At 56.3% G+C, this 25,221-nt stretch overlaps 1 protein-coding gene across 4 annotated transcripts in view; it reads left to right on the forward strand.

The window, feature by feature from the left end:
• Positions 1 to 1,802: 1,802 nt before the first annotated feature.
• The window catches only part of SEZ6 (seizure related 6 homolog), a gene marked incomplete at both ends in the record, with an annotated part of 43,885 nt that continues 20,466 nt past the window's right edge, over positions 1,803 to 25,221 (forward strand). For all 4 annotated transcript variants that reach the window (XM_082679222.1, XM_082679223.1, XM_082679220.1 and 1 more), the window contains 3 exons: positions 1,803 to 1,857; positions 22,007 to 22,675; positions 23,119 to 23,252. In XM_082679222.1, coding sequence (XP_082535348.1) covers positions 1,803 to 1,857; positions 22,007 to 22,675; positions 23,119 to 23,252 — 858 coding nt within the window. The remainder of the gene's footprint in view (positions 1,858 to 22,006; positions 22,676 to 23,118; positions 23,253 to 25,221) is intronic.

Consider the following 25,221-nt stretch of genomic DNA (forward strand, 5'->3'; position numbering starts at 1 on the left):
CTCAGGAATACCTTCAAGGAGGAAAGGAAGAATCTCATGCCATTTGCCAGTATTTCCTCAAACTCCCCTCATCCACAAAACCTTCTACCTCCCTCCTCTGTTGGCAACCCTCTCCCTCCGTCCCTTCTGCATCTTCCTTCCTGGCTTCCTCTCCCTACCTCTGATTCTTTTGTCAAGTCCCTTCCCTTCTGCCATCCTTCTGCTACTGCCATATTTTTTCTCAGCTTCTTGAAACAACGGTCCAGAAATCCTCTCCCAGTGACTCCCTCAGGTAATTCTACATGCCACCTGCCTGCTGCCTGGGATTCTTTACAGGGATCAAGGTAGCTCCCCAGGGCCCACAGTAAGAGGATCTAGAGGGAATCTGATAAGCAGAGCTGGAAGATTGTGGAGGTGGTAAGGACAAAAAGACTGAGGAATGAGCAGAAGTCTTGCCACTTGCTTCTAGAATGAGATCAGGAAGAGCATTGGACAATGACTGGAGTCTGGAAGCTTTGGAGAGGAGCCAAGTTCATGTGAAAAGAACTAAACAGAAAGCTATCCTTCTCCCCGGGGGCCACAGGAAGTTCAGCCCTCCTCTTCCTCTACAGGGAGTAATAACATCAGTCACAGGGTCATGTCCCATTTGTCCATTGAGGCTCTTCAAGTGAGCTCATCCTTGGAGCCAGAAAAACCTCTGGATCTGAACATCTGCCTCAGGGATGTGACTGCCCTCTTTGCTGCCCCATGACTCACTGGGGCTGCTCAGCCCAAGCAGAGTCCTAGAAGCTTGTTCTTCTATGCCCTTGAATGGTACAGCCTCCCTGGCTACTCCCCTGGGCCTCCTTCAAGTCTCTATCTAAAATAGCCCTAGGGAAATGCCATCTCACACACACCCCATGCCTCTCCCATTTTCTCCGCCAGTTCCAGGAACCTGGGCAGGGATAGGTGTGAAGGGTCTGCTCTCACTGGCTAGCGTTGTGGCTTCTCTGGTCCTGTAGGGGGGCCAAGGCAGGGTACTGGAGATCCAGGGCTGCAATGGGGACCCAGGATATTACCTTCAGCTTCCCACAGTTTGACCAGGTTGGCTCCCGCCAAGTGTAGAATGTCTTCCCAGGACACGAGTACCACTGGCTTTTAACTATAATATCAGAATAATTAAGCTTTTCTGTGAGCACAGTTTGCTGCTGCTGCAGCTGCCTGGAGCCCTGGCATTTATTGAACACAAAGTAATAAATTATTGTCCTTTGTACGCTCAAAAGCCATCTTCATTATAGGCCCAGGACGAAGCTGCCCCAAGGGCACGCGGACCTCGCCAGCTGCCTCACTCGCGGACTTCTTCCCAGGTCACCCTTGGCGCCTTCAGGTACCAGGATGGGGTGGGGAGAGATGGTGAGAGGGTGGCTCTCTCACGGAGAATCGGGTTAGAACCCCACCTCCTCAGCAGGCTGCTAATGGGAGAGAGGGCAGCAGGCTTGGCTGGGCGTGGGCAGCGCGGAAGGGCGGGGGCCGTGTGCCCACATTAGCAGGGAAGTCCTTCCCTTGAGCTGGCGGCGGCGCGGGAGCCGGTGCTCCCGCCGCCGGGTCTTCTGCGCCTTTGCTTGAGACTTTACGGTAAGCCGCTCCTCCCGCGCCCCCGCCCCCAGCCGGCGCGGCGATCCCCGGCGCCGACGCCAGGCGCTGGCCGTGGTGCTGATTCTGTCAGGCGCCGGCGGCGGCTGCGGCCACGCTCCCTCTCCCCGGCAGGACCCGCACCCAAGCCCCGCCGAGCTCCCAGCCCTCCCATCGCGGCCCCGACCTGGGGCGCGGCCGCTACCGGCACTATGCGCCCGGCAGACCTGCTGCTCCTGCCCTCGCTGCTGGCGCTCCTGGCTCACGGTAAGGGACCCCGGCGTCCGGCGGCAGGACTGGGCAGGAGCAGGGTCCCGGGGGTGGGAAGAGAGGACCATCCCCGCGCTAAGCTCCGCGCATCTGGCTGCCCAGCCCAGGCACCGCGCTCCGCCGGCTGCGCTGCCCCCCGCGCCGGCCGAGCCGGGCGGGGCACGGGCTCCGCGGGCGGGAAGCTGCCGCTGCTCCCGCCATTCGCACCCGGCCGAGACCTCGCCTTTAATCATCTCTCCGGATCTAATGGGATTTTTCAGCGGCAATTCATCACGCCACCCACTTCCCACATACACTCACGCGTTCACCCGCTCGCTACCTCTCCACACTCCAGGCGTCTGGGAGCGCTGGGGCGCGTGCCGGGGGGCAGAGCACAGGGCGGTGAGTCGGGACGGTCCTGTTGGCGGCCCAAGGTCCCGCCTCCGTTGTCGCCCGCCAAACTTCGTTCGACTTTGCCACCCGTTCCGGGGCCTCTCACTGCGGAGGGACGGGGCCGGATGGCGGCCGGACCCGGATTTGGGACTTCGCTCACCTCTCTCCGCCTTGGCGCTGAGTCGGGATTTAGAGTACAATTCCAGGGAGAAACTCGGGGGGTCCGGGGACCCCTATCAGGCTCCTCACTCTGCCCTGGGCTGCAACAGCTGAGGTCCTGAGATAGAGACTCTGTCCTCCCCGGAGTCCTTTCCTTGCACCCTCCATTCTTGCACACGCCCGGAGCTCTTCCTACCTCCCTGCCTGCCGTCCTGCTCGGCCCCTCCCCACCCCATGGCCGCAGACTCTTCGCAGGAGGACTGGTACCTCACCCTGCGGTCCTCGGTCCCCCGCTTGCGGTCAGATTTCCAACTTCATCGGTCCCGGGTCGAGAGAAGCTTGGCCATGGAGTGTGCAGCGAGGGAATGTTAGGGAGAGGATGGGGGTTCTGTGCCTCGGGGAAGGAAGGTTTCCAACTCTCGGCGGGACCTGCCCTGGCTCAAACAAACGCTCTCAAAACTACGGACACCCACGTCTTTCTTCCACTGCAGCCAGTGACTGGTGTGATTGCCGAAACCTTGCTTGGCGTTGGGACCCGCCATCCCTAGGAGTATGGTTCGTAGGGCATGATGTGGAGGGTGGAGAAGGTGGGAGTTTCTAACCTCTTCGCTCCATCTTTCCAGGCCTCGTTGGAGCTCAGGGCGGTGGGGCCGGGGCCAGGTTGGGCCCCTGGGCCACGGTTTTCTTCGCTCTGCGTCCCCAGAGACGTGGAAGCCCCTCTCTGAGCCTCTGGCTCTAGTCACACGCAGCCAGGTGTGCTCACTCTGCTCCCTGGCTGCCCAGACCGGGTTCTTTTGTGGCTTCAGGAACTCAGTGCCATGTGTTCCCGCTGGGGAAGAGGGAAAGAGTCCTGAACGCCCCACAGGGCCAGGGCAGGGAGAGGGGGGAGGAGAAGCTCGCATCCTGGCCCAGCTGTCCGAAAATGTCCCTGGGAGCCCGGGGCATTTCTTGTGATTGGGCCATGTCCTTGTGCTGGACAGCTCCCTTGGGGTGCAGGGCCTGTGTGTGCCTCCTGGCCTGTGGTCCGAAATCTCCTGGGTGGGTGTGTGGGTCTGTGTGTGAACGTAATCAGGGCCCAGAGTGTCCGGAGTAGTGGGTCCGAGTGTGTCTGGCCTTCAGAAGGTCTGGATGTTGCATGAGGGCTCAGCAGTGAGTGGTGTGAGGTGTGTGTAAGGCCACCAGTGTGCGGTGCAGCCTCTGCCAGAAAGCTCCCTGCAGGGCTAGGGCTGGAGTGAGACTGCGGGTCTCCAGGAGGATGGCTGGTGTGGCCAGGAGTCTGGGGAGCCTCGCTAGGCTTGTGGGTGTGAGCGCTGAGAAGAATCTGTTCACTCTGTGGCAGAGAGTCTGTGTGTGTCCAGCCAGTGTCCCTCCCTGACCATCCGGACCTCCCCAATGCCCACGAGACCTCTCCCCCAAGGGGTGTGTGGGATAGGGGTCTGCCTGCTTGGAAAGATCTTTATTTTCACTCCCCAAGGGAGAAGAGGAAGGAGCCTGGCAATGCCAGGCCTGAGGGGAGAAGGCCTGGACCTGGGCCAGCCCTGGCACACCCCTTCCTCCCAGTGGGGCTGCAAGGTCCCAGTCGTTTGGGTACTGAGTGGTCTCACTGGCAGGCAATGCATTTGGCCATCTCAGGGCTCCTGGGGGCTTCAGCAATGAGAAGGCGGGCCCGGAGCAGTAAAGACCTCGGCCTATGAGCCTTTGTGGCTGGGTGGTGCATCCCTCTGCCTCGTGGCCTCGAGAGGGGAGCCTCAGCTTTCCTCACATTTTGGCAGAGAGACACAGGCTTGGATGCAGCCGGAAGCAGCCCAGAAGTGGCAGGAGGCGGCATAGGTGGAGACCTCAGGGGCAGGACGAGATCGTGCTGGGCCAGGCTCAACCCCATGGGTTCAGTCCCCTATTCCCTCTGCAGCTGCGGGGGCACGATCGGCCTGAGGCTTGAGGGGCGCTATGAGCCACCGGTGGTCCTCTCAACCCACAGTTGGTACCCAGCGATCCTGCCACAAGGGGAGAGGAAAGCAGTTTGGGAGGGGCGGCGTGTGCTTGAGCCTGCTGTGTCAGTTTAATGATTTTTAATGAGCAATTACCTTTAGTCATTCTCCTAATTTCTGAATATCAGTAAAGTTAATTAAACTCTGCATGTGTGAATGTGGCCTGGGGAGATTATGAAGGTGGAAGCAGCAGAAACTGGGGTGGGGTTTGGGTCTCCAGAGGTAGAGGCTGCCTCCACTGGCTGTGTGACCTTGGACCTGATGCTCCCCCTCTCTGAACTCTGATGGAGTATGTGGTGGGAAGAGTGAGGGAGGGGACAGCAAGTAGGGGTTGCTCTCTGTGCCAAGAACTGGGGGACGGTGTCTGGGAGGCAAGAAGAGGAGGAAGGCTTGGCCTCCAGGAGCCCTAGTGCTGAAAGAGTTAACAAACCAGGGCTGCCTTAACATAAAATGGTAATTGCCGTTTCCTGCAGACTCTGTGGTAGGTGCTGGAGTCTGACCGAATATTCCTGAGTCTGGGGGCTACAGCCAAAACTAGCCCCAAGCCGTTCTCCCTGTTGCCCAACCTGGCACTTTGGGGTAAGGAAGGGAGTGCTGGGCACAAGCCTCAGTGGGAGACAGTCTAGATTGCACTCAGAGCCCCAGAGGTTGACATGGCGGGCAGGAGGCTCCCCTGGCTTTCTGAGGAGACTGGAGGACCCAGAAACTGTCACGGACTGGAGGGGAAGTCTGGGTTGGCTTTTTGCCCCTCACGGGCCTAAGCTCATCAGGCTAGGCAGGCCCTGGCAGCGGTCCCAGCCTCCTCAGCAGGGTGGCAGCTTAAAATGCCTTGGAGACACAATGGGGCGCTAATGGGGATTGAGGAGACACAGGGGCTGGGTTTAATTAGAAACTGGGCTTAATTAGAGCTTCTGTGCCCCTCTCACCATGGCTGCCTGAATGGTGGGGGGCATGTCAACAAACCTCCTTCCTTAGCCCCTCCCTCCACCCAGCCCTAGGTGCCCAAGCGTGCCAGCCTCCTCCACCCTCTTTGTCCCCAACTCTCCAAGCCTTTTCAGGCCCCGTTTGCCAGGCTGGGCTCAGTTCAGGGCTGCTGCGCCCCAACCTGGGCAGAGCTGTCAGAGCTGGGTACCCCAACCCCCAAATAAGAAAGAGGCTGTGGAAAAGGGCGTATAGGTAAGGATTACTTTAGTGAAGCAACCTCTCACTTCGGATGGTTAAGAGCCTCAGGCTACCTGTCTGTCCTCAGGCATGTCTCTGTCCTCTGTGGGTCTCCACCTCCTGGAGCGTTCAAGTTTAAGGGTGCACCAAACTGGTGGTTGCCAAGCCTGGAAGCACATTAGGGCCTCCAAAGGCTGTCAAGTCATGCAGATTTCTGGGTCCCCAGCTTACTGGCCTCCTCTCAAGGAGGAAGAGCCAGGCTGTGTATGTTAGAGGCTTGGGGGCGGGGGGTTGGCGTTGAGGAGACAATGCTACCAGCCCTAGTCAGCAGCTGGGAGGTGGGGAGCAGGTACTAGGAGGTCTCCAAGACCCCTTTCACAGTAATTCCGGCAGGAAGCCAATTTGCCCAGCCAGGCCAATCAGTTCCCCAAACTATCCATGTTTTCAACAGCTTCTGGTCTCCTGCTGTTCCTCCTGCCTGAAATTCTTTTCCCCTCCTGGGCCAACCTGGCTCACTCCATCTCATGCTTCAGGTCCCAGCTTAGTTGGCCCTTCATGCAATTCTTCTGCACATATTTATAGGACATCTACTATATGGTTTCTCAGGGGAAGCCTCACCTGACCTCCAGCCTGGGTCAGGGGATTCTTCCGTGCTCCCACCATCCCCTGGCTTTCCCCCATCAGGTTACCCATCTTGTTGGAACGTGAGCGCCTGATTGCCTGATGCTCCTTTCCAAGAGCAAGACGGAACTCAAAAACAAGGGTACCAAATCTGTTTTGCTCCGCCCCTCCATTTCAGGGCCGTTCTAGAATTCCTCTCTGGAAGAAGTTTAGGGTCAGCTGCCTGTTTAGAAAGGAGAGCTGGGTGCATGGCAGCTGGGACTGTGTCTTGAAGCTGAGTTTGCGTAGCAAGCACACTATTTTTACATAGATTGTATGTTAGGATTTTTTCCCTCTCCTAACGGTTGGCCAATTATCCCAACTGTAAATTATAGCCTTTACTTAGTTTTTCCCTTCCACAAATTAAGCTGTCACGCTGTCAGCCTGAGGTGGCTTGGGGGTGGGGTGCTGATGGCCATTCTGAGAGGACTAAAGCCTCTCTCCTGCTGCCCTAGTGGCACCACTGCTTGGGTCCCCAGTGGCACAGAGCCTAGCACATGGCATGCATTAAATACACGTTGAATAAATTCATGAGCTGTGCAGGTAGGCAGCGGCAGAGTTAAGCCCAGAGCCTAGGCTTCTTGACTCGCTCCCACAGCATGTACCCACCACTTCTGCTGGCTGGGAGGGGGTGCCCTGCATGAACTTAAGGACTGAGACAAGGGAGGGGTAGCCCCATGTCTTCTGTCTTTATCACCTCCTCATCCATCTCAGCTTCAGACACCCTCACAGAGCTTGGAAGGACCAATATGAAACCTTGGGAGCAGCTCTGAGCCTGTCATGCCCTTGAATGAAAAGGTGGGGGTAGAGGAGTCATCCAGGACCACCACAGTTCATGTCCAGGAACCTTCCACAGCTCCGAAAAAGTGGCCCCTGCAGTGTATCCATCCCCTGGGGTACATTCATTCATCATTTCACAAACATGTTATTGAGGTATGAGGCCTGGCTCAGAACCCTCAGGGGCCAAGTCTTTCATTTTTAAGCCTTTTCTATTTTAATACAAGAGACTAGTTATCCCCACTTTACAGATAGGAAAACTGAGCTTCAGAGAGATTAAGTCACTTACCCTGGGCTTAAAGCCAATAAGTAATAAGACTACTCCAAAGTGCCTGCCCATTTTGCAAAACCTGGCTGCAGCCAGCACTGTGTCTACTCCCCCACCCTAAGGCAGAGCTTCAGTACAAGCAGATGGGAACCAAGAAGAGTATCAATATCCTAATAATAATAATAACAGCAGCAACAATAATAGCAAACATTTATCAGATACCAGCTATGTGCCAGGCACTGTACTGCTTTATATACATTTAGTCCTCATATCATCTCTATGAGATAGAAGCTATTATCTGCATTTTATAGAATGCCAAGTTCAAGCCCATGTTGTCAGACAGACCCAAGACATAAATGGCTCCTGACTTTCTTCTAGCATGTTTCTAATGATGACAGTGGTTTATCTTCCTGATGTCTACCCTCAGTCGTTACTGATGTAGATTAGGGACATTTTATCTTGCTCAGTCCTTAGGGGCAGAGGAATAAAACATCTTTTCTGACACTTGGAGGCCAGTATAGAGCACGGGACTGGGAGTCAAATGAACCCTGAAGTGTTGGCCCAGAGGCCAGTGACCTTGGGTAAGACTTATTCTCCCATCTTTTAGGAGCCTTGGTGAATGAGAATAGGAGTCACTCCTCTCCTGCATCTGGGCTGCCCCACCTACCCCCACCCCTACCCCCACCCCCGCTGAGGCCCAGCCCCCACGGAGGAAGGCCCAAGCTTGCCTGAATCTCAGATCTTGGACAGGACTGGGAACCAAGCCTACCACAGCTTCCCTCCACCTGCCTACCTGCCACGCGGCTGCCTGCCCTGGGAGGGGAGGATCGATGCCGCAGCACCGGCAGTGCTGTTGGCCATTGATTGTTGAGATTTCTCAGGCGGGCTCTGGAGTAAACAAACCTGCTGCTTCTCCAACAACAATCCGGGGTCTCAGGCTGCAGAGTGCAGCCTTGCCGGCAGACAGGCTGGTGGAAAGGGGCGGGGGTGAGGGGTGCTGGCTGGGCTCAGCAGGGACAAGGGGCTCTGCCAGATGAGAAGGAACTGAGTGTGTGGGAAGGTGGGCAACGGAGAGACTGGGTGAGGGTGCTAGGGTGAACCCTAGACCCTGTGCATGCCTTGTTCAGTCCAACCTCTACATTTTTGCTCAGCCATTTTTCCATACCTGGAATGCTATCCCTGGGTCCTTCTGTTTATTTCAGTTCGACTACCCCCTCTTTTCCTGATCATCCAGCCCAGAGGGCTCTCTCTCTTCTCTCAACACTACCACCCATCAGGAACTTAGCCCATCCATCCATCCTTCATCCACCCATCCCTTTTCCGTTCAACAACCCTCTATTGAGCACCTATCAGGTGCTTTAATAGGCAGAAATGCAACATAATCCCTGCCCTTAAGGAACTCATTTTGGAGGGGGAGCTGCCTTCTTAATAAACTCAGCTGTGACTGCCTCCCCAGCTAGACTACAGACCCTCTGATTTTAATTAAATGCGATACAGACAAGATATTCAACAGCATCCAACCACTCACCTTCAAAAGGACAAGAGATTCCTGGCCAGGGACTGCTCTGAGCCTCAGTTTCTCTTCTGTAGCAAGAGAGTTCATCTTTGGGGTCTTTGAGGGTCCAGTGAGCCTCTGGGATCCCTAGGCCAGGCCTTGCTTGGTGCCCCCCATCACAACTCCTTCCATCTTTGCTGGGTCTGAGTGTCTCTCTAACCTCCCAAGAAGGCAGAGCAGGTGCAGGGCCCCTCCTGCCACCAAACCCATGTGCTGGAGAATCCAAGCTGTGGGTCTCTCCCCTCCCCCAGTGCAGTCCCCAGGGGCCCAGCCGGAATCCTGCACCCATTAACCTCAGCATCTCCCTCAGTCCCCCACTCCTCCCCTCCCCATGGGCTCCTCTCTCTACCCTCAGGACTCTCCTTCCAGCTGGTCATGTGCTGCAAGGGCAGAACTGCAGGGCCCCTGTGAAAAGTGCCTGAACCACAGAGCAACCCCCAACAGATGCTCATTTGCATGCTGTTTTACCCCCTTTGCATTCTCGCTCCTTATAAAAGGCACAGAAGCAGACCCTGCCCCTCCCACTCTCAGCCCCGATCCCTCCCCCATTCCCACCCCCATAGCTTCTCCCTCTCTCCCTCCCAGCCCAGCAGCTGAGCACCAGCTCCTTTGTGCCCCAGGCAGCCACCTGCTGAGTGTCTGGCCTGGGTCCCACCAGCCAGCAGGTGCCTAGGGAGCCCCAAAGCCTGTGAGGGGGGGATATCATGCAGTCTGGAGAGCCAAGTTGTGCCTCCGGGAGGAGGGGGCAGCCCCAAAGGAAGAACATGATTAGAAGAATGCTGGTCAGGGCACCAGGACTCCCAGAGTTTAAACCTGATACTGCCTCTTACTGGCTGGGTGACCTTGGGCAAATCATGTCACCTTCCTGTGCCTCAGTTTCCTTGGGAATTCATGGCATCTGTCCCACCTCTTTCAAAAAACAGCATCCAAAATCAAAGAAAATCAGAAGGGGTGGTGACAGGGAAGAAACTGGAAGCCCCGCTTAAGAGGAGGGTCCTCGTGTAGCCAGAGCTGTCCAGCACCAGGAGGGGCTGGTTTTCAGGTCGTCACTGAAGAGGCTGGGTCAGAAGCCGGAGGAGCCCAGTGCTGGACTCCCAAGGCAGGGGCGGGCAGTGAGTGCCAGCTGGCCCAGGTCTGACTAGGAAGCTGAGACTAGCAGTGTAGAGGGATGAAGGCTGGGATTAGAGTGCTTCTAAGGGCTTTCACCCTGGCTTGCTGCTCTGATGGACATTCTTAGATATCATTTATATCCAGCAAGGGGATGTGCTAGTGATTGGAAACATCTGGTCTGGCAGCTGGCAGCCTCCCTCTTGTTGTGAGGTCCTATTTTCTGGCTGGTTAGAGGAAATGGGGGAGAGGGAGTCACCTTCTTTTGAGGACGGAAGAGCCCCTGGCGTCTCCAGGCAAAGGTGTAAAGGTGGGACCAAACAAGGCATGCCTGAGAGAGGTCATTGGTGCATTTGCTTATCCAGCCTCCCCTGGTCCACCTTCCTTCACCGCCCACTCCATTCTTTCCACCTCCTGACAGAGCCCTAGCCTTGCTCTTCTGGGTCCAGCCGTCTCTCTCTCATCCCCCCACCCTGCCTGCCAGCCCAGGCTAGGAAGAAGCCTGCCGCTCAGGCTGGGGTGGTGCCCTCAGCCTAGTCTCTGTTGCACCTGTATCCCTGATACTACCTCTGGCGCTCCCTGGTCCTTCCCTGCCCTGGGCCTCGAGCAGAGGAGACTGACGGGGACACAGAGGGGGGACTTAGCCTTCTCTACTCAAGGTGTACACACACCCCGTCTGGCAGGGTCCTTGGAAGTCAGAGCAAGGTTGAGTCAAGAGAGAAGACTGAGGGATTGGGGGCTGCACAGCTGGGTCCATCTGGTGTTCCCAGGGGGTCTGGGGGAGAAGAAGCCCCAGATACGCAGGTAGCCATGTCTGTATATATCTCTGCCTGGCTTGTCCATCTACCCCTGGGTGTCTGTGTCCACATGTCCCTGCATATCTGTACCCTTCTGTCCCTATACCCTGGGACTGTGGCCCTGGGTGTAGGCACAGCAGGTCCCAGTTCAGTCTGGTCTCTCCCCTCCCCAGAGCCTGTTCCACTCTCTTCCTCCCCAATCTTGGGCTCCACTGACCCCTCAAGGAGACTTGAGCTGCTGCTGCTATTTTTAGCTGCTCTGCACCCCTCCCCTCCCCCACTCAGGCTTGCTGGGGAAGTGGGGAGGACAAGCTGAGCCTCGGAAGCCTCACAGGCTGGGGTGCTGGGCTGGTAAGGCCCTTTCCCCTCAGTCCCACAGGCCATAGAAACAAGGGGAGTCTGGGATTGTCCACAGGTGCAGGGCCAATGCCCTGGGGCAGCTTAGGCCCCATGCCACCTGCCTGGGGCTAGGAGAAGGTCCCAGGCTACCCTCCCCCGCCCCCTCCAAACCTCTAAAGGCAGATCCCAGGCCTCCAGTGATTCTTCCACAGGCCATTTGGAAGTAAGGCAGGACCTCCTGCATCTCCCCCATAGAAGCTGGAGAGACAGAATGGAGTTCAAAGTGTGAGGGAGACGGGAGAGAGTATACCTGGATGAGGCTACCCACACACACACAGGGACTTCAGGTACTGGAGATGAGGTGTATGGGGTCCAGTGACATTCAGAAGGAAAGTGGCAAGTCAACAGAGCACAGTCCCCTGCCCTGCCAGGCCCCCTCCACTTGTACCACTGCGCACTGTGAGGCTCCGTCGACCCCTGCAGTTGGGCACTGATAGTAGAGGGGCTGTGACTCTCCACCCCACCCACCCGAAGAACCTAAAAAGCCAGGAACCAAGTACTATATGAAAAGCCAGACAGGCCCAGAGAGGGCAAGAGAAGCCCAAGGTCACACAGCCTGTCCATGGCAAAGCTACCTCCATGCTGGAGACAGGGCTCTGACAAGGCCTCACCAGTCTTCTCAGCTTTCACAGCTAAGGACAGACACTCTAGTGACCCCCAGGGGAGAGAGAGCCAACCTCAGCATTAAGGATCAGGGCAACTGGGGGTCTAGGCGCAGCCAAATCCCTCAATCCATCTCTTCCCAGATGTAGCTGACAAAAGTAGCCACAGGGCAAAGGTCACAAGGTCACTTTGGCCCTGGTACGTAGAGTGAGCCTCTTCCTCTGACCAAAGGCCACAGAATCTTGGGGCTACCGGGCCGGCCATCCAGCTCAGAGGTGAACACAGGCACTGGGAGTAACCTCAGTAATGCCAGCTTTTGAACTACAGGGGGGATTGGTGGGGGGAGGGAGAAACAGCCCAAAGATGCTGGTACCTTGGTACCCTGGTACCTTGCTGGGCTCAGTGGCTAGGAGGGACTCTCCTCCGCAGGTACCTGGAATTGGGCAGGGGGCAGAGGATGGAGGGGATGGCCATTCCTCCTCCTCCCTAGACCAACCCCTGTCCCCCAGCTTCACCACTGGGCTGGGCTGAGCCAGCCCTGGTACTAGCTCCAGGGAGAAGGCCTTCACAGCCTTCCTCAGCCCAGCTGACATTTCCAAGGTTTTCCATTCAGAGAAATATGATCCCTGCTGCTGCTGAGGTGGCGGCGCTGGGGGAGGGCTGACCTGAGCACCCAGCCCAGGGCCACATCCCTCCTCTGCCCTGGCCACACTCCTGCCAGCTGGCATTATCACGAGGAGTTGGCAGAATGGTTAGGTACCAGCTGGTGAGGGAGGTAAGGCCAAAGAGGGTCCAGGTTGTTCCTCTCCTTCCAGCCTGCCCCAGGGGTGGGCGTCAGTCCTGCTGCCCCCACGTCCAAGGCCAGCCCCTTTCTGTCTCCCAACACCCCACTCCAGGCCCCCAGCTCCTGTGCCACCTGTCCAGCACCAGGAACTGCTGGCAGGCAGGGCTAGGGGTCCCAGGGCCAGCAGGCAGGCAGGAGCGGGGAACTCAGGGCCGCAGGGGAAGGTGTAGAGCACAGCAGGCGACGCTGTAGCAGAGGCCTCATTAATCACCTCTCCAGCCCCCAGCTCTGCAGTGGCGAGACCATATTAGATTTTAAATTGGAAAGCGGAGAACGTGGCAGTTAGCGCTCCCTCTACCCTGGGCCCCTGGCCACAGCCTCACAGGAGAGAAGGGGCAGTGGGGAGGAGAGGGCAGCAGCCCAGAGCCCTGTCCCCTCTCTCCCCACACACCCAGAGCCTAAGGGGCTGTCCAGGCCACATGGCCCTGGGAAGGGTCAAGTCAGGGTCCAAGAAGGGCGCAGGGTGAAAAGGAGGCAGCACAGCAGCCGCCTTGGGGAGAAGTGCATCCCTTCTGGGAGGTTGGGCCTTTCCAGGCTTGAGGACCCTGAATCCAGGTTCCAGGGTGTGGCGTCCATGGTCGAGAACAAAGGGTAATGACTTTTGGTCCTTGTGTGTTTGGAACTACACACACACACACACACAAACACACATGCAGGCACATGCACACGCTCACGTATACACACGGGCCCACATATTCACAGGACCACACATGCTCACATGAAGCAGTAACTCTGCAGTAGAAACTTGAGCCCAGGCTGTGGAACAGGCAAACCCAGTTCAGACCCCTTATCTGCCACTTCCCTCCTGTATGAACTAGGATGATTCACTTTGCCTCTCAGCCTCAGTTCCTTCACATACGAAGTGTAAAATATTGATTCCAGGCATGAAAGGCGCTGCTCTGGGTGGAAGACAGCCCCCTAGGAAGTCCTGCCTGACCCATGGAGGGTGCTCAGTAAATGTGATGCCCTCCCCTGGTCCCAAGACCAGGCAGCTACTCTGGGGCTGCCCAGGAGCCCTGGGGTGCTGGCCAGGCCAGGCTCCCTGCCCCTGTGTGCCTGACTGGGCAGGGAGGTAGGGGCAGGTGAGCCGAGCACAGCAGGCATTGTCATGGAGCGTTCACACACCCTGGCCCCGTCCTGGGCCAGATCGCCAGAGGCCAGGGATTCCTGGCTGCCCTCCATCCATAACGTCCTCCTATACCGGCTCTGCCTGAGGTCCCCAAATTGCCCATTGAACACCCCACCCCTCCGAACATCAGTGCTCAGCCCAGGTTGGGAAGAAAACATTGTGGGTGGGTGGCACCAGTCCTCCCTGAGGAGTGAGTGGCTGACAGGCTCAGCTCTCCTGAGGCCTTTATGAAAAACCTAAAGAAGTCCCAGGGCTCCTTGTCACCTCTCCCTGCCCAACCCCAGGCCCCAGTTTTCCCAGGCCCAAAGGAAGGGAGTAGACACTGTCAGCCCATCTTTTTTTTGTTTTTTAATAAATGCATTTACTTATTTATTTACTTATTTTTGGCTGTGTTGGGTCTTCGCTGCTGCACTCAGGCTTTCTCTAGTTGTGGCGAGCAGGAGCTATGCTTTGTTGCAGTGCGCAGGCTTCTCATTGCAGTGGTTTCTCTTTGCTGTGGAGCACAGGCCCTAGAGCATGCAGGCTTCAGTAGTTGTGGCACATGGGCTCAGTAGTTGTGGCTCGCGGGCTCTAGAGCAGAGGCTCAGTAGTTGTGGCACATGGGCTTAGTTGTTCCACGGCACGTGGGATCTTCCCGGACCAGGGCTCGAACCCGCGTCCCCTGCATTGGCAGGCGGAGTCTTAACCACTGCGCCACCAGGGAAGTACCCTGTCAGCCCATCTTAATCTTCTCCAGGACCCCCTCCCACTCTAGGCTCTTCCCTTCTGAGCGGTGAATACTTCTGGGTCTAGAAGTCGGGTTTTGGAGCTGCGCTTTCCATCATGGTAGCCACCAACTACATGTGGCGATTTAAATGTAAATTCATGAACATGAAATCAAATTTAAAATTCGGTGTCTTGGTCTCACCAGCCACATTTCAAGGGCTTACTAGCCATGTATGGCTACTGACTACCATGACAGACGTGCAGACATAAAACATTTCCATCATCATGAAACGTTCTATGAGACAGCACTGCACTAGGGCTGCATGGCCTCTGCGTTTGAATCTGACACATCCAAACTGGTAACTTGGGAACTGCCCTTCCCTGGGTCCCAGTTTCTTCACCTATAAAAGTTCATATCTCAGAGTTATTGTGGGGGGATAAATGAGCTAATTCTGGTAAAGCACCTTAGAATGGTGCTAGGTGTATGGTAAATTCTCAGTAAACAGTGGCGTTCAGTATTTTTTTCACAGAGCCCTTTGTGGCTCACCAGATCCTGGAATGTGATACTTTTTCCATTTTACTGGTGGGGAAATGAAGGTTCGGGATGGGGAAGTGATTTGTGCAGGGGGACCAATTAGCCTGTTAGGGGCGGGACCAGAACAGGTGGGCTGACTCCTGGGTGTTGCCTGCTCTACCCCCATTACTCCCTCCATCGGCAAGAAGACCCCAACGCTGGAGATGCCGAAGCCCGGGGTTACCCACCCACCCCCAACCTAGTACAATGGGGGAGGTAGCTGTTCCTGGCAGCTCAGGAAGCAGCATGCTCTCTGTCGCTGGAGGCATGCCCACAGATGGCAGACAGCCCCAAAAGTATTGGAGGGTTCACTCTTCAGAACAGTTGGGCCAGATGCTCTTTGAGCCCCAAAATCTTGAGTTCCAGCCCTGCCCCAAGTTTACTGTGTGACCTGGGAAACCTCTCTGGATTCTGTTTCTTCCTGTGTAAATGAGGGAGGGATGAGATGCACACAGAGGCTACAAGGGCTCAGATTCTGGGGAGCAGCCACTTCCTTGCCTAGGTCCCAGCCAGGAGGAGATGCCCCCATTCGCATTTGTACTCCAGATTTAACCGAACTGCCAGGAGTTGGCCAAGAGAGGGTAGTAAGAGGGTGAGATGGGGGATGGTCAGTGGCAGGGGAAGAGAGGGCAGTCTGGGGTTGCAGGGCCCACCAGCTTGTGCCGATAGACACTCTTCATCAGTTGCCAGTTGGGGCTGTGCTGGGGCACTGCCAAGGGTTGGCTGCCCATCTTCTCCCTGCAGGACACACCTCTGCCCACCCCTGCCCTCCCCTGCCCTTTGGGGAGCAGGGTGCCTTCCAAGTGTGCAGACAGGCAGAATCCTGGCTTGGAGAGTGTGTCCCCTGAGCCCACCTTCAATGTACCTGGCACCAGGGGTCAGCATTTGTGGGCAGAGATGCGGGAAGAGAGATGCCTTCTGCTAGATCCTTGGCCATGGACAAAGCTGTACGTGTGCTGAGGGCCTACCGAGAAGTGCTCCCAGGAGATCAGAGGAGAGAGCTGTTGTCACCCACTGGGCCAGGCAGGGATGGCTCCCTCAGTCCCAAGTGGGGATTGGAGCTGGATCTGGTAGGGTGGGGAAAGTTTAAAGAGACAAAGTAGTGAGCAACAGGGAAGAAGGGGGAAGGCACCTGTTCTGGCAGAGAAATTCCCTTTGAGTGTATCTGCCGCACTCAAACCACTGCCCACCCTAACCACTGGCCCTCCAAGACACCACCAGGACTCCTTCCCCATCACCCCAAGCTGCAGTGCTCCCAGCAAGAGTGCCCTAGGATAGTGACGGCCAGGCTGGTGGGGAGATAGTCAAGAGGTACAGCTGAGGGCCAGTGGGAGCAGTAGACTGAGCTGAGCTATGGAGCGGCTGAGCTCTGGGTTCTAGTCCCAGGCTTGCCACGCATGGGCTGTGCAACCTCGCACAACTTACTTAACCATTCTGGGCCTCAGTGTCTCTGTCTCTTGGGAGGATAACTGATTACGTGTGAAACTGCTGAGGGCATGCTTAGCACATGAGCACTGAGTAATGGTAGCTGCCTGGCTACAAACCACAGGAGGCAGAACGTGTCCATTCTGCCTCTGCCATACCTTTTGGGTGATCTTGAAGAAGCCACACCCCCACTCTAGGCTTCAGTTTCCCCATCTGTTATATAGGGTATATAGCCTTTTCTGTTAATACAAGTAGTCGACAGCAGCAAACCTACCTCAGACACAGGGATACTGTGGGGTAATTATTTCAGTAGTAGAACATGGAATCAGGCCTCAGGGGCCCTATGTGGCCCTGCCAGCCTCCAGCTGGGGACCCTCAATTCAGGAGGTAGGCCTGGGCCCAGTGGAACCGTCGCTGTGGAGACCAGGCTCTGGCTCTGGGGGGCCCAGGTGCTCTTACTCCAGGAGCCTCTCTTCCCTCCCTCGGGCTCTGGGATAAAGGGGGTCCACGGGGGCCAGGCCGTCACTAATTCCCTATTAAAACTTGAAAGGGGCCAGAGAACCTCCAGAATAAACTCATTAGCTTTTATGGGATAATAAATGGATCCCATTGAATACTCATTCTCCCTATGCTGGGCCAGCCCAACCTCCAGAATCCTGAGGGGTAGCTCCCTGCCCACTGTATCCCCCAGGTTCCCCCTGTGCCCACCTGCAGTCATGCTCCCCTCAGCTGAAAGCTGGTGCCGCCACAAGTTGGGGATCAAGCCTGACCTTTCTGAGAACTGTGGGGTCCCCTTCCTGTGCCAGCCGCTAAGGCCAGCAGGTCCCCCCGCCCTTGCAGAGGACGGGGTGGGGCTGGCCGTTGGGAGGATGGGCCTGTCTCTAGATGGCCCTCACCAAACCCAGGAGGTCCCCACTCCACAGCTGGAGAAGCAAAGGCTCGAGTGGGCAGCCCCTTGCCCAGTCACACCACTAGTGAGACATAGATTGGGGATTGGAACCTGAGGTTTTTCTTTCTGTCTGGAGCAGAAAGATCTGCAGACACAACAGCGCTAAGCAGACAGCCCGCCTGGGCCTGAGGTGGCATCTGGAGTGTGTTGCCTGGTGCAGCATTTGCCCCAGGCAGGGACCACCACCCTCCGCCATTGTCTCCACACAGACCAATTCCAACTCCTCAGCCCGCAGGGGCAGTGACCCTTGGCAACGTCCTGGGCCTCACTGAGCCTCAGTTTCCCCAACTCTCAGACAGGGACAGAACACCTACCCAACTGGATGCTATGAAGAAGAGTCCCCAGTCGTTGTGGCTTTCCCTAAACAGAAGCTAGCACCGCGCCCCATCTAGATCCCAGTCTGTGCAGGTGGAGCACGCGGCCCCCTGTCTCCACCCTCACCCAGCTGGGCCCAGGGGAGAAGCGGGCAGGGCAGGCGGCTTTCCCTGGGAGGCCCCGGCGGGGGCTAAGAGGAGGGGGCTTCCAATCCCAAGAGGGGCCACAGGGGGGCGGCGCGGGCCGGGAGGCGGAGCGGGAGAGAATCCACTGGGGAGGCATCCTGAATGGCTCATTAGTGCCGATGAAAGCCTTTTTTCATTTCGTCTAAATACTTTAAACAGGGCTCCCTCCGATGTCTATTTGCATAGCTTGAGAGCTAATGGGGGGGGGAGGGCTCAGGAGGCGGTGGCGGGGCCCACCAGGGCTGGGGGCTGCCGGGAAGCTCCGCGGCAGGAACGGCGACAGGGTGGTGTGGGAGCCGACGGGTGTTTCCCAGTCCCAGCCCACCTGGAGGACGCAGCCCCCGGCCCCCGCGGGAGCAGCAGCCCAGGGTGTGCATGCCTGCGTTTCGGCACCGGCACCGGACAGGTGGGGATCATGGGGGGCTGTTTTGCTGTGGGCCACTGTCCCCCACATACATGCCAGCCTCGGAGGCGGCTGCCCTTTGCGCAGCGCGATGCAGTATTATCCTCCTTGTACAGCTGAGGACGCTGACATGCTCGAGGTCACACACGCTGCCACACAACAGGGGACATGGTCGCCTAGAAAGGAGAGGCCTCACCCGGGCCAGCTTCTCCCAACCCTAAAGGCCTGCTCAGTGCTGCCCTGGCAGGGGGCTGCCCCCCTCGGAGTGTGGCCTCTCCCTCTGTAGTCCCAGCCACCAAAAAAAAAAAAAAACAACAACAAACAAACAAAAAAACCCTGCTATTTAGAACAAAAAGATTCTCACAGAACCTCTCCAAACTGCCCGTTTTACAGCTGAGGACACAGAGGTGACTTGCCCAGGCTCACTTGACTTTTAAGTGGCAGAGCTGACATTTACACCCCAGTGTATGTGTGACTTGGCATGCCCGCCCTGCGGAGCAGTGTCCTCGGCTTCTGGTTTGAGTCCCAGACTCAGGTGTGCTTTGGACACAGAATGGGGGCTCCTTGGGTCCCAGCCAGAAGGCTTCCTGAGGGCCCAGCTCGGCTCAGCCTCAGCTCAGGTCCCAGATGCCAGAAACTCTGGCCTCAGCTCCACTTCTAACCTGCATAAGACCGTGGACAAGTCCATTCCTCTCTCTGGGCCTTAGTTTCCTCAACTGGCTAGAGGACTCTCTGCTGGGTAGCCCCAGTCCCCTCCTCCTGTGAGGCAAGCTAGTGTCCTGGAAAGACTAGGGCTTTGTGAACCAGATCAACATAGGTTCAAATCCCAGCTCCACCTTTGTGTGACTGGACAAGTCCTCACCTTACCTTTCTAAGCTTCAGGTTCTTTTTCTGTAATGTGGGAATAAGAGTCCCACCTCACAGACTCGTAGTGTCAATTAAATAATCCAAGATACGGGAACGGCCCAACTCAGTGTCTGGCACACATTAAGGTGCCTGATGAGACTGGGCATTTGGGTCTCTGACACCTCCTGCTGCTTCCCCTGCATCACACTCCCCGTTTGTCAGTCTCTACACCTTTGGTGTAGAGACTGACCAGGCAGAGAGAACCCCAGGAACCTGGGGAGGGGGCTCACAGGGCCTCAGGATTCCATCAGAATCATCCAGGGTGTCTGGAGATGCCCTTTCCCTGGAAATGGCTTGTCTCCCAGAGATTATCTTACCCTCTCTGATAGTGGGTAGCGCCCTCCAGGACCACGTGGCAGCGGATTGTAGAATCAATTTGCTTGTTTGATATGCTATCTCGATCCCACTTAACCAAGTGCTCAGTCCCCCCAGATAACACAATCAGTGCAATCGACAGTGACGGGAGGTGCCCATTAACTCTGCTCCATTGCCCAGCACCCACCTGGCAGCCAGCGGGAGGAGCTGTGCCCGCTACGGTCCCTTCCTGAGACAGAGGCACTCCCTCTCCCAGTGAAGACTTCCGCAGGTGCCTACCCTGGGAGCCTCTGCTACATCTCTTCTTGGGCAACCCTGGAAGGGGACACTGGAACCCTAAGGCTCCAGTCTATGTGATGAGAAAGGCTCTTCTTCCTTGTCATATGCTATGATCACTCTCAGGTAACCTGGCAAAGACCGTGTGACATCTGGGGGCTGGGCAAAGAGAATAGCCCCGTGCTGGCATGTCAGAGGCACTCCCTGGACCCTCCACCATTGACTCAGATGAAACACACGGGACACTGCCAGACCGTCTGCTCCAGGGGGTATGGGTCTGGCTGGGCATCTAGTCTGGACACTGTGTTGTCAGTGTCTGGTACAGAATGCCAAGGCACAGATGGACTCCTTTAGTGAGCATCTCAGGAGATAGGGGTTGGGCCTCGTTCCTCAGGGCTTTGAGGCCCCAAGGCCCCTCTGACCCAGAGCAGTGGAGAGCCCTCTGACCTGCACCCCCCTCCCTCACGCCAATTTCCTCCCTCCTCCCAACTGTCTGACACATCAGAGCTACCATGGTCTCCTGGACAGAAGGTAGGCCATCTGCCGCTTCCTCACGCCTGCCAATCCATGGGGTGGGTGTGAGCCTGTGGAATGACAGCCCCACCATCGGATGTGCAGAGGAACCAACCTTCTCCTTGCAAACTCTGTTATCTCACCCTGGCTGTGTTTCCCTTCAAATCTTCATGCAGCCATTTTGAGAGCTGTTAAAATCAGAATATCTTCCCAGCCTTCTCCAAACTGGCAAAATTCTATGTGAAGTGAATCTGAAGCCAGCATCCATTGACCTTTTTCTGGCAGTCAAGGATCTGGGGAGCCTAGTGGGCCACAGGCAGAATATGCATCATCTCTTCAGCTATGTGTTTAAATAAGTCAATACAATCAACAGCATAGCAACCTCAGACCAGTATCAGCAAATAAGTTTCTTCTTCCATAGCCTATCTAATCAATTGGTAGTGGCTGCCTGGATAACTGTGTTAAGAAGGATTCTGAAGCCCCATGTGGCCTCAGCAAGAAATAACCAAAATTGGTTAATAATGTCTACCATGGATTTGGGGGGGAGGGGCTTGTAGCATGCAGATGACACTACTTTAGATCCTGCCCTAGATGGCACCTGGCTTGTGTCAAAAGAAAGATAAAGAGAATTCAGAGAGGCACAGCAAATGGGAAAGGGAAGTAATATTATCTCAGTTAATCCTATAAAAGAAACCCCATTTTACAGATGAGAAAAATAAGGTTCGGGGAGTTTGTTATTTGCCCAAGGTCACACAGTCCCATGGTGATGGATTTGAAGCTACATCTGCCTTACTCCAGAGTTTACATCTGCCTTACTCCAGAGTTTAGCTTTTGTAGAAGGACAAAAAAGAGAGAGAGAGACAAAAGAAATTATTTTCTGAAAAGTGAGAGAAATAGGGCATAATGGGACCCCAACAAAAATGTCGTCATGTGTCCGTGAAGGAATCCAAATATATGAAGCATTTCCTGAGACTAATGACCAGGTTCATTGAGAACAGAAAGTGAACTTGAATGCAATGCCCTGTAATCTCAGGCAGAAAAGTCGCACTGGTGGGGGATGGCACTCTTGCTAAGGGTGTCATCTCCCGTCTTCAATTACCTGGTCGTTGACTTTGAGCAAGTCATTTCCTTTCTTTGACCTTGTTTCATCATTGGTAAAATAAGCCCTTTGAGCTACGTTAGGGATGAGAAATATTTGTTCGTCATGTTGGTCTGAGGTATCAGGCATGGCTGCCTAGAGTGCTGTGTTGAGAAGGATTCTGAGGCCGAATCTGAGAACAACCAGGAAATAGTGCAATGATAGATTAGTAATGTCCACCTCTGGTGTTGGAGGAGAAGGGATATCTCATGTGCCATCCTTAAAGTATGTGATACCATCTCACTTCCAGCTCTAAAATTCTATAGCTCCATGATTTTCAACCATAAGGACACTCCCCAAGGCTCTATGTCAAAAGAGAGGTGGGGGCTTCCCTGGTGGCGCAGTGGTTGAGAGTCTGCCTGCCAATGCAGGGGACACAGGTTCGTGCCCCGGTCCGGGAAGATCCCACATGCCGTGGAGCGGCTGGGCCCGTGAGCCATGGCCGCTGAGCCTGCGCGTCCGGAGCCTGTGTTCCGCAACGGGAGAGGCCGCAGCAGTGAGAGGCCCGCGTACCGCAAAAAAAAAAAAAAAAAGAGAGGTGGGTCTCCTACTGCCTGGACTAGGTGTGATGCTGCTCACTGTGGGGCAGGAGGAGAACCTCTGATCATCTGTTACTATTTCAGGACTTTCCTCGGAGGCCCCTACAGTGGGGGAAGAGCAGGCCCCAGGCATGGAGGAGACGGATGGGGAGCTGACAGTGAACCCCACGCCTGAGCAGCCAGAACGAGGCATCCACTTCGTCACAACGGCCCCTACCCTGAAGCTGCTTAACCACCACCCCCTGCTCGAGGAATTCCTACAAGAGGGGTTGGAGGAGGGGGAGGCAGAGCTGAGGCCAGCACAGCCCTTCCGGCCTGACGCACCTACACCATACACCCCGAGTCCCCTTCCCCTTCTGGCCAGGCAGGACAGCCGCCCCGTCTTCACCAGCCCCACTCCAGCCATCGTGGCAGCACCTACTCAGCCCCAGTCCAGGGAAGGACCCTGGAGCCTGGAGTCAGAGCCCTCTGCACTTCATATCACAGCTCCCCTACCTCCAGGGCCCAGTATGGCAATGCCCACCCCAGGCCCAGCAGAGAGGCCCAATACTACACCCCCTAGCAGGGCATGGACTCCGACCCGAGAAGGTCCTGGAGACGTAAGCAGGCCCTGGGCTCCAGAGGTCATGTCGCAGACCACAGGGCTTGGGATTGAGGGGACCGTCACCACCTCTACGGCTTCAGGAGATGATGAGGAGACCACCACCACCAGCACCATCATCACCACCACCATCACCACAGTCCAGCCACCAGGTCAGCTACTTGAGGGCTTGCAGATCTCGAGATGGGAATGGGGGAGCTGAGGGGCCCCTGAATTCCTCCCTCTCTGTCACTGTGCTGGCCTGCCTTGCCCTTGGGAACCAGACAGACCCAGGTTCAAATCCTGATTGGAAGCAACTACAGCAGACCTTAGAAATTTTATCTCACCTCCCTGAGCCTCATCTGTAAAACGGCAATAAGACCTACCTCATTGAGCTACTGCCAAGAACTGAGACAAGATTGCACACAGTAGGTGCTCAAGAGAAAGGGGTCCCCTGCTTTTAACAGGGTAGTAGACCTCCCAAGGGTGAGCTTCACCACACACACACACACACACGCACACACACGCACACACACACAAACACACACAGGTCAGCCATAGTTGGATCCACTTCGCCAGAGCTGGGTTTAGCCTTATGTCTCCTCCTGCCTCCCAGGCCCTTGTAGCTGGAATTTCTCAGGCCCAGAGGGCTCTCTGGACTCCCCCACAGCCCCCAGCTCACCCCTTGATGTCGGCCTGGACTGTTTCTACTACATCTCCGTCTATCCTGGCTACGGTGTGGAAATCAAGGTGAGTGACCTGGATTCGGCAGGGGCAGAACTGGGGCTAGTGTGTTATCTTTCCAGAAAGGTGCTGGCCATGGGGGCGGGGGGTTGGGTAGAGATGTGCAGGGTCAGCAGTTGGACAGGGACCTAGGGCCAGGATTGGGCAGTGGGCCTAAAACATGGTTGGATTCTGCCCTGCGCCTCAGGGAGTGAAGAGGTTCCTGCTCCCGCGCAGCGATGCCTAGGCTGAGAGGGGCTGCTGGAGAAGCACGTGTGCCTATCCTCTTCCCCCAAGGGTTTAATCAGGAGCTCAGGAGAGCCTGAGGAGGGGCTCTAGCCTCGATGGGCACGGGATTGGGTGAGCATCTGAATCCATGTGTCTGAGTTGACAGAACCCAGGGCGGCCTTGTTGGACCTGTGAGAGCCGTGGAGCCTCACTCACTCATATATTCACTCGCTCTTGTATTCACTTACTCTTTCCCTTCAGCAAATACTCCCTGAGTAGCTCCTCTGGGCCAGGCCCTGTGCTGGCTCCTGGGATGCAGAGGTGGGAAGAAAGACATGGCCACAGCATCAAAGGTGACCAGCTGCTGGGAGAGCCAGACCTAGTGCCCAGCCCCCTGCCCCCTACCTTCCTGGGCCATCTCATCCCTCCCTTGGCATTAAGGCTCCCTCTTAATCCCCAAACCTGAGCCTGCAGGTCCTCATGGCTGTTCCACAGGCTCCACCACCTCCACAGGCCCCAAACCCAACTCTTCCTTTTTGTTCCCCCAAACATGCTTGCCACCCTACTCCTGTCCTCAGAGACTGACCCCAACCAGTCAGAAACCTAGAGCAGGGCCACCACGGTGCATCATAGATGGCATCCCTGGAGCTGTGTGACCAGAGGCACCTTGGCCCTTCCCTCTCCCTGTTCCACCAGCTCCCTGATGCCCAAGTTCTATCACCATGACACTCCCCCAGACTCAGGTCTACCTGCTGCTCCCCCTCTATCCCAACCCCCACGTGGTCCAGCCTCTGTCACCCGTCCCCTGATGCTGTAGTGGATGCCTCACTTGTCACTCCACTCATGCTTGCCCCCGTTACCATCCTCCACCCACACTGCAGTCATTTTCCTCAAATGAAATTGATCCTACCTCCCACGTCTCCCCCAAGGGCCTGTAAATCAAGGCCAGTGCCTCTGGGCCCATCTCTAGCCACTTCTTCCCTTGTTCTCTACTCCTGCTTTGCACTAAACGGCTTGCAGCTAAGGGAATGGGTCAAGCGCACTTTCCCCACAAGCCCCAGTTTCACCTACTGGTCCCTTTGCATGGAAGAGTCATCCTCCTATCTCCTCCCCTAGGACTCAACACTGGCATCACTTTTTCTGGGAATTCTCTCCTGATCCCCAAAGCCTGGGGCATCCCCCATCCTCACTCATCACGCTGTCTCCTATGGGTCTGTTTATAGCTGTCATCTCCCCAGTTAGACTGTAAGCTCCTTGAGGGGTGCCTTGGTGTACACGGCCCAGACTGGGTTCTCCATGGGCTGACTGAATGAGTGGACAAATGAATGGAGGTGGGGAGGAATGAGGTGACATTTAATGTGACTCTGGAGACTGAATGGAGGTGGAGAGGAGAGGCATTCAGCCCAGTTGAGGGAATCAGGGCGGTGACTGAGGAGCACAGGGAAGGGGCAGAGGAGGAGTCCAGGGAAGAGGACAGCTCTGCCTATCCCCCGTTCCCGGCCTGCTCCCCACGCATCCCAAAGCCCCTGGATCTGGGCCTAAAGCTCATCTGTCCTGGGGCAGCACCCTCAGCCCTGCCCTCTGGGGATGTCAGGTCCAGGTCTCTGAGCCAGGCCCTGCGGAGGGGGACATCCTCCCAGCACTGGTGGGCCCCTCCCCTTCTTTCTCTAACTGTTTGCTCCTGTTCTGTCAAGCCCTGTGCCCCTCGCTCTGGTCTGACTGGGAGGGTAATTAGGAACAGCCACCCCACCTCAAGCCATTAGCACTC

This window comes from Grampus griseus (genome assembly GCF_964374135.1).
Source record: "Grampus griseus genome assembly, chromosome: 20".
NCBI classification, from domain to species: domain Eukaryota; kingdom Metazoa; phylum Chordata; class Mammalia; order Artiodactyla; family Delphinidae; genus Grampus; species Grampus griseus.